The sequence below is a fragment of the Colobus angolensis genome, unplaced genomic scaffold (assembly GCF_000951035.1).
Source record: "Colobus angolensis palliatus isolate OR3802 unplaced genomic scaffold, Cang.pa_1.0 Scaffold233, whole genome shotgun sequence".
Lineage (NCBI taxonomy): Eukaryota > Metazoa > Chordata > Mammalia > Primates > Cercopithecidae > Colobus > Colobus angolensis.
The window spans coordinates 3,602,368-3,613,652 of record NW_012115522.1 but is presented as its reverse complement, the minus strand read 5'-3'; the positions used below and the strand labels follow the sequence as shown (position 1 = coordinate 3,613,652).

The window sequence follows — 11,285 nt, the reverse complement described above, 5'->3', positions numbered from 1 at the left end:
GGTTTGCGGCCTAGGAGAACTGGGCTATATATACCACATAGCTCAGGTGTGTAACTGGCTCTACCATCCAGGTATGTGTAAGTATACTCTATGATGTCCGCATCACACAGTGATGAAACTGCCAAATGACACATTTCTCAGAACATATTAAGCTACACATGAATGTAATTTGGAAGCAGAAATGTAAGCCTCTATTTTGTTTTCCACTAACCCCTTTTGGGAACTGACAAGTAACAACATCCATCCGCATTCAAAGATGTCCTGCGACGTGATTATTTGTTCATTTAAAATATGAACAAAAACAGAAGTCATTTAAAATATAATGGCATAGTTACCTTTAACCCTCTTGCCATATTCAAAGCAACTTTTAAAATTATGGCTGCTGGAAAAGGATCTCGGCTGGCTTTATATCGTTCTTCTATTAAGTCATTTAAAGACTTTTCACCTCCATATTCCATAGCAAGACACAGACTGCCATCACTGGCTTCAGTAAAAGCACGATAACCTTAAAGAAAACATGACATTTCTTCACTAATATAGAGAACAATAATATTTAAGTCCTTTATAGTAATGTGATTGAAAACATGGAACTGGACTAACACAAATATATAATTAAACAGCTACTATATACAAGACTAATTCAGTAGATCTCATTTAAAATGCCTTCAGTGTTTGCCAGTAGTACCACAAATTAAAATACTTTTACTTTCCTTTGCTTCCCTAAATATAATGGTTTCGCCAGCCCTACTTGTATTAAAAATGAAAAACAAAATCCAAGAAATTACCTAAATGGATTTAAATTATCTAAATGAAGATCATTTTATATTCCTAAAATCTTCATAGAACTAGCAACATAATTTTATCTATTCCCATGAAGTTTAAATATATACTTAGGCATCAAAAAATAATATATGCAAATTTTTATTTTAGACCAATCACATTAATTTGATTCCCATTAAATATCCAGTCCCATCCTCTTCATTTCTATTTTGATATGTTTAGTCACACAGTACTTACCACTGTGTTACAGTTGCCTACAGTATTCAGTAGCATATCATTCTATACAGGTTTGCGGCCTAGGAGAACTGGGCTATATATACCACATAGCTCAGGTGTGTAACTGGCTCTACCATCCAGGTATGTGTAAGTATACTCTATGATACTCTATGGTGAGACCAGTTAAGAGAGCATATAACCTTTTTCTGAATAAACAAAATAATATACCAGACATTACTACCAAATTTAAACTTACCAACAATGTTTGGATGATGAAGGCTTTTCAAAATCTTAGCTTCATCCATTAGTCTCTTTTGATACACACTTCGATAATGATCATTACATATAGGATTAATCTTTTTTACGGCCCAAGGAGAATGAGACAAACCTCTTGGAGATCTAAGAAAACAATTCATTTAAAAAGGACAGAAAACAATACAACCACAATACTTTTTTAAATGACTTCCAAATTTTTGGGAAAAAACTTGAAAGAAATCTGTTTTAAAAAACAGTAAGATATTTTGGACTATGAACACCTCTGCTACATTTCCATTTCAATTGGGAGATAAGGTCTAATAGACAAGTCTTACTATCTATACAGTGGAAGGGAGAGGATAAAAAGAACTTGAAGGGTAAAGATGGAATGTTACAAACTTTAAACCTGAAAATTGTTACTTTCCAATTTTTCCATTTGAGCATGTCGGACTACTACTTATTAAATATTTTAATTATATGTATCAGAGATGAGTTATAGGATGCTAAAGAAAAAAAATTAGGAAATTTAAAGAAGAGATAATCAAGAACATTTTGCCCATATATTATCATCCAAAGAACAGCATGCTGTTCTTGCTCCACTACACACTGACCAATTCACCTTATACCTTTTACCACATGCTCAAAGATATGTGCTTAAGGAGATAATGATGAACATACAAATGAGAAAAATTTAAACTTTATATTTTCTAGGAAGATTCAGCCATTTTAGAAATATCTAAGGTATAAATGTTTTAAGGCCTAAATAAACAGGTAAAGTCAGGGAAAGATTTACCTGAGGTGGTAGATATTTATGAGTACAGCAAATCACAAAATACTTAAGTATATGCAGCATAACAGCACAAAACCTAGTGAAAGAGCCTCAGAAGTTTAAGACAGAAAGTTTAATGGTAAGAACACAAAACAAGAGATTGAACCAAAGATCTATTTAGCTTTGCACTCTCTCACAGGCATAGCTCTATGACTGCAGAACCTTTTTTGTTTAATCAAAAAACCTATAATAAAAGGATCACAAGATTTCTTAATTCATGCACATCTATCATCTGTAAGTTGATCTAAATTATTCTTAAACCTCCAGTTTTAGATAACAGCAGCATTTGAGGATAATGATGAGCATCTGCATATCATTTTATTATGAAAAATATATTTTTCAAGTTTTAAGGGTTGAAAGTTTAGCTCTTGAAAGTTTAGAATTTAGTAAACAAGTCAATCTTCACCTTTTCCATAACATATTCTAATCTATAGAATAAGAATAGATTTATGAAATCTGAATACTTGACCATGCAAAAAGCTGGTTCATTAAAATGACTAATAGAAAAAAAGGCAAGTTTCTGATGAGATTACACAAGAAAAAGACAATATCACAAATAAAAATGGAAATAAAACTACAGATACAAGAGAAAAAAATAAGTAAATAATAAAAGCTTTATGCAATCATTTAAGACAAAATGGACAAAGACTTAGAGAAATCTAAGAAAACTGATGAATAAATTTAATCACCAGTTTAAAATGTTCCTACTAGAAATACAAAGTGTAGATGATTTTACAGGTGAGTTTACTAAGCTTTCAAAGAATTTACCATTCAGTCTTATATAAACTGTTTCCACAGGGAACAGAAAAGGGACTATGAGTCTCATATAACTTTAATTTCAAAAAATAAAAAGGGACAGTAGAAAAAGGAAAACCACAAGCCAACCTCACTTAGATATAAAAATTGAAACAAACTTTAATATTAGCAAACTGAATCCATCAGTTTATTTAAAAATACTACTACATCAAAACTATGTTGGATTTAACCAAGGAATGCAAACTTGATTTAACAAAAAAAATAGACTTCTGGGTTAAAATTGCAGCTTAAACGTACACATTGTTTTTATCCTTTCCAAGCCCACTAAAATAATAGCAAATGGATATTTTAAGACATACCAGCCAGCAAGAATGGAAATAACAGCAGAGGAGACAACAGCAACAAAATTTCAGAAGCTGGAAAGCAGATGAAAGTAACTGACTTGGCCCCAATTAACTGCTTGCAAGTTATTTAAAAAGCAAGTAGGGCTGGAAGGGGTAGCACACAACTGTAATCACAACACTTTGGGAGGCCAAGTCAGGAGGATGACTTGAGACCAGGAGTTTGAGACCAGCGTAGGCAATACAGTGAGACCCCTTCTCTACAAAAAACTTTTAAAACCCACATGTGGTGGCCCACACCTGTAGTCCAGCTACTTAGGAGGCTGAGGAAGGAGGATTGCTCAAACCAAGGAGTTTGAGGCTGCAGTGAGCTATGATGGCACCACTGCACTCCAGCCTGGGCAACAAAATGAGACCCTGTCTCTAAATAATAATGGTAAAAAACAGGTGGACTCCTAGATACCCTCCTTAATTCTGCACTAGCTGCCCATCCCCTATCCCCAGCTTCTAAAGATGGTAGACTAGCTTTGGAAGGTATAAAACAAGTCTTCAACCTGAGGTTTACTGTCAGTTGAGAACCTGTAATACAGAAGCAGGGTAATAATTAATCACCATATGCATACTAAGTGCTCAATGAACAGGTACATGTGCATATACCTGTGTTATCAACACCTAGATACTGAACATTTCTAGCACTCCAAAAGACTAAAGATGCTTTTTTCTAAAAAGGACAATTAATGTAAAACAAGATAAAAACTCAATAGAAGTGTTGAAAGATAAAGCTGGGGAAATCTCAGAAAACCGAGAAGATAGCAAATAAGAAAACAAGCAAAAAAGAGGTAGATGAGAAATCAGTAAGTTCAAAATTGAAATAATAGGATTCCAGATGGAGAACAGAGAAAAATAGGAGTGAAAATCAACCAAGTAATTTTTAAAATAATGTCTCAAAAATTGAAGAACAGGAACTATTCAGATTCCAAGAGCCCCATATCCACTAATGTCATTGTGAAATTTCAAAATGCTAGCAACACACAGAAGATCATACCAGGATCCAGGACAGTGGGAGGGACAGATAACATAAAACGGATTACATATGAAGAATCAGCAGTCAAAAAGGCTTCATAATTGTCAACAACAAGAGTGTAAGCTAAAAAAAAACTGTCAGTGACTGATATTCTCAAAATTCTGGAGGGAAATTGTTTCCAAATGAAAATCGTAACCTAGAAAACCAAAAAGGGCCATTCGAGTATGAGTAAAATGAAAACATTTTTGGAAATGCAAATTCTCAAAAAATATATCTTCTGTGCCCTGATTCATGGGGAGCTACAAGATGTCCTAAATGAAAACAGGATGTAAATCAAGAAATAATAAGACACAAGACAGAGAAAAACACAGGATCTAATTCAGCAGAGAAGCACAGGAAATTTGCAGGTTATGGATAAAAGACATCCCAGGTTGATAGGGCTGAATCATGAGGAGTGATAGTGTCAGGCAGGCACTGCTGTTCTTCAAGATCAGCTATTTGAAGCTTTTTGACTAAACCACATACAGTGTAACTTTGTTAAAAACACTTTACATTTAAAAAGTTTTTTTAAAAAGGGGGAAAAAATGAAACTAGCCATAAATCTATGAGATCTTTCAAAATAGGAGTTAACACTAAAAAACAAATTAGAAAACAAATTAATACCACACAAACATACAAAAAAAGTGTTTAAACTGCAAAAATGCTTCAGGAATACCCATTGTATATAATTACTAAATTAGTCTTAATTAGCCTCTTATTAAAGAAAGCATTTCTATCTGGAAACAATGTAAACCTGGATGAAGCTAAGATACTGAGGGTTGGACTAGTCAGACTGATTTCAAGAATGCATTAAGGAATATATATTAGTTTTTTACCACTTAATAAACATGAAACTAGGTACAGAGTAATGATTAAAAGAAGTAATTTGGGGCTGGGCATGGTGGCTCACGCCTCTAATCCCAGCATTTTGGGAGGCCAAGGTGGGCAGATCGCTTGAGGCCAGGAGTTCGAGACCAGCCTGGCCAACATGGCAAAACCCTGTCTCTACTAAAAACACAAAAATTAGCTAGGTGTGATGGTGCACACCTGTAATCCCAGCTATTCAGGAGGCTGAGGCAGGAGAATCGCTTGAACCTGGGAGGTCATGCCACTGCACTCCAACCTGGGTAACAGAGACTGTTTCAAAAAAATATACGAATAATAAAAAAAAATTTTTAAAAACACTTTGTTGACAGCTATATTGGCAGCATACTTGTTCAATTATTTCATTTTTCTTTTAACACAATATTCCTACTTTAAAATCATGTATTTACCCTTCTTAATAACAATGCTATAAACCTTTTACTTCTTTTAGAAGAGAATATCTTAGGAGGGCAATGCTGCAGAAGAGACAGCAGTTACTGACATCACCCAACACTGGCTTCCTCTCTGAGGTCTTCTCATGAAGAATCTGGTTTACCACAAAGGTACCCTTTCCCTTGCCACTTCCTCTTCTTATGGAAGCCAATGAAAAATTAAAAAGTAAATGACTTCCCCTTTAATAACATATCAGGAGGAATCTAGGAGAAAAGCAGAGGCAGAGCTACTTTCAAAGTTATGAAAGGGTCTAGGGACTGGAATACAGCCGTCAACCAGGATCAGGAACAGACACCGAATCTAAATACTGGAATTTTCTTTTTTTTTTTTTTTGAGACGGAGTCTCGCTCTGTTGCCCGGGCTGGAGTGCAGTGGCCGGATCTCAGCTCACTGCAAGCTCCGCCTCCCGGGTTCACGCCATTCTCCTGCCTCAGCCTCCCAAGTAGCTGGGACTACAGGCGCCCGCCATCTCGCCCGGCTAGTTTTTTTGTATTTTTTAGTAGAGACGGGGTTTCACCGTGTTAGCCAGGATGGTCTCGATCTCCTGACCTCGTGATCCGCCTGTCTCGGCCTCCCAAAGTGCTGGGATTACAGGCTTGAGCCACCGCGCCCGGCCTGGAATTTTCATACTACTTTTTTGTCTCCAAGTATCAGTAGAATTATAGTTACATGTAAAAAGGTTAATCTGAACTCTTATACTTACCTTTTCATAAGGTAAACATTTACCCCAGTACCAAAGCCAAGCTTCTGCATAAACGGAGAGGCTGGGATATTTATAGTTGGAGTTGAACATAATACTAAATGTCAGAGAAATAAAAAATAAAATTAATAAAAAATAAAAATAAAAAATAAACAAAACTTCTTAACATTCTCAATATACTACTGCCAAGAGTATTAACTGGCACAGTCTTTTTGGAGAGCAATTTGACAACATATATCCTAATTTTAAATGGGTACCCTTTGACCAAGTCTACTTTTAGAGTTTCATCCTACAGTAACTCTGAAGCAGAGGTTGGGAAATGCCCTGTTTTTGTATGGTCTACAACCTACGAACTGTTTTGACATTTTTAAAACATTGTTAAAAGATAAAGGGATTGGATATGGTGGCTCATGCCTATAATCTCAACACTTTTGGAGTCCAGGCCAGGAGGATCACTTGAGTCCAGTAGTTTGAGACCAGCTTGGGCAACATAAAGAGACTCCATCTCTACAAAAAAAAATTTTTTTTAAATTAACCAGGCATGATGGCACACACCAGTGGTCTCAGCTACTTGGGAGAAACACCTGAGCCCAGGAGGTTACGGGTACAGTGAGCTGTGTTCATGCCACTATATTCCAGCCTGGGTGACAGAGCAAGACACAGTCTCAAAAAAAAAAAAAAAAAAGATGAAAAGATGGAGTTCTGCTTCTGCTCATGAAAAATAATTAACAACCCCCGACAATTAACTGTTCCTAGAGTTACCATCTCGCCATGAACTAGAAAACTAGACAAAATATAATTGTTTTCAGACACTTGACAATAGGTAGAGCAGCGCTGTGATCCCTGAGAGAAGAGAAACAAATGAGATGAGCCCTATCACTGCCCTAACTTACTGCTTGAAGGCAGTTTCCAGACTGCAGGACAGAGGTTACATAATCTAGCAGTCCTGTCACATTGAGAGAGAGATCAGAGGTCAAGAAGGACTAGGTGGCTAGAATTTGTGGAGCAGAGAACTAAAGAGAGCTCCAAAGAGAGCACTTCAAAGATCTGAACAGTCTCCCTTTGAGTGTTTGGCCAAGTCCTTATCTGCACTTAACAATGTGTAGATGCCCCAAAGCTGGGAAAGCACCAGAGGAAAGCAATTGGCTCAACAATTACCAGAGATCATACAGGTCTAGGAACACTTCATGTCACCATAAGCCAGAGGATGGTAGCCCTGTAACACATAGTAAAGTCCTCTAAAGGGTCACAACTAGATAGTACAGCTAGATTTTAGCCCCAGATAAACATTCATAACAAAGCTTAAAAGCCAGTCTCAAAAGGAACAAGCTAATGTGCAGGTAACTTAACCTCAGACCATAACTAAATCAAACCCTTTTTAAAGGAATAACAAAATCCAGTATTAGACAATGCAGAATATCTACCACTCAATCAAAAAGTACCAGGCATGAAAGCAGCAAGAAAATATGACCCATACAAGGAGAAAAATAAATCAATAGAGGCCCAGCGTGGTGGCTCATGCCTGTAATCCCAGCACTTTGGGAGGCCAAGGCAGGCAGATCACCAGGTCAGGAGTTCGAGACCAGCCTGGCCAACATGGTGAAACCCTGTCTCTACTAAAGATGCAAAAAATTAGCCGGGAGTGGTGGTGGGCACCTGTAATCCCAGCTACTCAGGAGGCTATGGCAGGAAAATGGCGTGAACCTGGGAGGTAGAGGTTGCAGTGAGCCGAGATCGTGCCATTGCACTCCAGCCTGGGCCACAGGGTAAGATTCCATCTCAAAAAAAAAAAAAAAAAAATCGATAGAAACATACCATAAGATAACAGGAGGCCAAGCGTAGTGGCTCACGCCTGTAATCCCAACACTTTGGGAGACCAAGGCAGGCAGATCACTTGAGGCCAGGAGTTCAAGACCAGCCTGGTCAACATGGTAAAACCCTGTCTCTACTAAAAATACAAAAATTAGCTAGGTGTGGTAGCACATTCCTGTAATCCCAGCTACTCGGGAGGCTGAGGCAGGAGAATCACTTGAACCCAGGAAGTGGAGGTTGCAGTGAGCTGAGATCGCACCATTGTACTCCAGCCTGGGTGACAGAGCAAGATTCTATCTCAAGAAAAAAAAAAAAAAAAAAAATGACAGGGATGGCAAAATTAGCAGATAAGAACCTTAAGACAAATATTAAAAATATGCTCAATGATATAAAGGAAAGTCTGAGCATAACAAGGAAGAAAAAGACAAAATAGAAGCTTAGGAATGAAAAATACAATGGATAAGAATTACATCATCTTAGAGCAGAAGGATAACTAAATCTTAAGACACAGCAACAAAAACTATCAAAAAATGAAGCAAACAGAGAAAAAGATTTTAAAAAATCATCAATGAGCTATGGGACAATAGCAAAACAGCAGATTTACATCCAACAATAGACAATTAAATTACATTGAGTATAAATGGTCTAAACAGCTGTCCAATATATCATGCTGCTATGTGGAAATGTCTACATCTGTGCTGTCCAGTAAGGTAGTCAGTTGCTACTAAGCACTTAAAATGTGGCTAATACAACTGAGGAACTCAATTTGTAATTTTATTTAATTCTAATTAATATGTATCCAAATTTAAATAGCCACATGTAGCTAATGGCAAAACAAATTAAAGGAAATTAAAGTTGTCAGAATGGATAAAAACAACTCAAGACATGCCATGTATAAGAAACTCAATTTAAATATAAAGACACAAATAGGGCAAGAGTAAAGGGTTGAAAAACATCATTAAAACACAAAATAAATCTGGTGTGGCTCCATTACTACCACATAAAGTGGACTTCAGAACAAAGAGTACCACTGAGGATTAAGAAGGGTATTTCATAATAGTTAAGGTATAAATTCATCAAAAGAAATAACCATCCTAGGCCAGACAAGATAATCCCAACACTTTGGGATCTGATTTATGGTTTATGTATCTTGGTGATTGTTGCATGTACTTGAAAGGGAGGCCAAGGTGGGTGGATCAGTTGGGGCCAGGAGTTTGAGACCAGCCCGCCCAACATGGCGAAAACCTGTCTCTACTGAAAATACAAAAATTAGCCAGCCATGGTGGTGCATGCCTGTAATCCCAGCTACTTCAGAGGCCAAGGCACCAGAATCGCTTGAGCCCAGGAGGTAGAGGTTGCAGTTAGCCGAGATTGCACTATTGCACTCCAGTATGGGTAACAAAGGGAAACTCGAAAAAAAAAAAAGAAAAGAAAAGAAATAACCATCCTAAATGTGTATGTACCTAATAACAAAGCACAAACCTTCAAAATACATGAAGCAACAACTGATACAAATTGAGGGTGGGGGAAGCCGACAAATCCACATTGTAGTTGGAAACTTCAACTCTCTTCTCTCGTAATTGATATAAAAAGTACACAGAATATCAGTGGGGATATAGAAGACCTGAAGAAAATAACACAAACAGGTCAATCAGCTTGACCTATTGACATCTGTAGAACACCGTGCCCAACAAGAGTAGAAAAAAATGCCCTTTTCAAGCGCATGCAACATTCACCAAGATACATAAACCTCAAGTCATACTGATTAAGGAAAAAAATTAAGAAAATATAAAATACTAGTACCAGATATAAAAAAGGACACTAGAAGGTTAATAAGAGTATATCAAGAATAACTTTACACCAGTACATTTGACAATTTAGAAGTGATGGACAAATTCCTTGAAAAACACTAACAAAATTCACAAAGAAAATAAGAGATCACTTGAATAGCCCTATATCTATCAACTGTGAAATCACAGTTAAAATCTTCCTACTAAGAAAACTCCAGGCCTAGATAACTTTACTAGTGAATTCCACCAGTTTAAGGAGGAATAAGAACAATTCCACATAAAGTTAAACAAAAAGATATTTCTATTAAAAAAATAGGCCGGGCGCGGTGGCTCAAGCCTGTAATCCCAGCACTTTGGGAGGCCAAGACGGGCGGATCACGAGGTCAGGAGATCGAGACCATCCTGGCTAACACGGTGAAACCCCGTCTCTACTAAAAATACAAAAAACTAGCCGGGCGAGGTGGCGGGCGCCTGTAGTCCCAGCTACTCGGGAGCCTGAGGCAGGAGAATGGCTGAACCCAGGAGGCGGAGCTTGCAGTGAGCTGAGATCCCGCCACTGCACTCCAGGCTGGGTGACAGACCGAGACTCCATCTCAAAAAAAAAAAAATAGAAACATTTCTCACCTTACTTTATGAATACAGAATAACCTAATACTAAAACTAGACAGATATCCCAAAAAGACAACTGCAGTCCAATATCCCTCATGAATATAGACAATATCAGCAAATCAAGCAATACATAAAATATATCATGACCCAACTGGCTTTCAACAAGGAATGGTCAGTTTAACACTTGAAAATTAACGTAATTTACCACATTAAGAGATTTTAAAAGAAAATGTAATAAATTCAGAAAAAGCGCTCTACAAAGTTCAATACCCACTCACGATAAAAACTAGAAATAGAAGAAAAATTCCTCAAAAAATAAAGGGCATTTGTGAAAAACCTACATCTAACATAATACACTGGGAACAAGGCAAGTATATCCACTAACGTTTCTATTCAAAAACATACTGAAGGCAGTGCAATTAAAAAAAGTAAAAGAAACAAAGCCATACAGACTGGGAAACAAAGTAAAACTGTCTTTATTCATCGACAAATGACCAACCATATACAATATCCTAAGCAATCTATTAAAAAGCTAATGGAATAAGTGAGTTTAGGATGGTTGCAGGATACAAGGTCACTATTAAAAATCTGTCACTAGAAATGGACAACAGAATATTTTCTCGAGCTCAAGGAAACCTGCCTGTCTCTGTAGACTCCACCTCTGGGGACAGGGCACAGCTAAATAACAACAACAACAAAAAGCAGCAGCAACCTGTGCAGACGCAAACGACTCTGTCTGACAGCTTTGAAGAGAGCAGTGGATCTCCCAACACGGAGGTTGAGATCTGAGAAGGGACAGACTGCCTGCTCAAGTGGG

At 37.2% G+C, this 11,285-nt stretch overlaps 1 protein-coding gene across 1 annotated transcript in view; it reads right to left on the bottom strand.

Annotated features, from left to right (window-relative positions):
* Window positions 1–11,285, bottom strand: part of PBK (PDZ binding kinase) — a 35,884-nt gene that overhangs the window by 17,082 nt on the left and 7,517 nt on the right. Inside the window, exons 3-5 of the mRNA XM_011944575.1 lie at window positions 6,261–6,354; window positions 1,253–1,395; window positions 336–505 (exon numbers count right to left, since the gene is read on the bottom strand). Of these exons, the coding sequence (XP_011799965.1) occupies window positions 336–505; window positions 1,253–1,395; window positions 6,261–6,354 (407 nt within the window). The remainder of the gene's footprint in view (window positions 1–335; window positions 506–1,252; window positions 1,396–6,260; window positions 6,355–11,285) is intronic.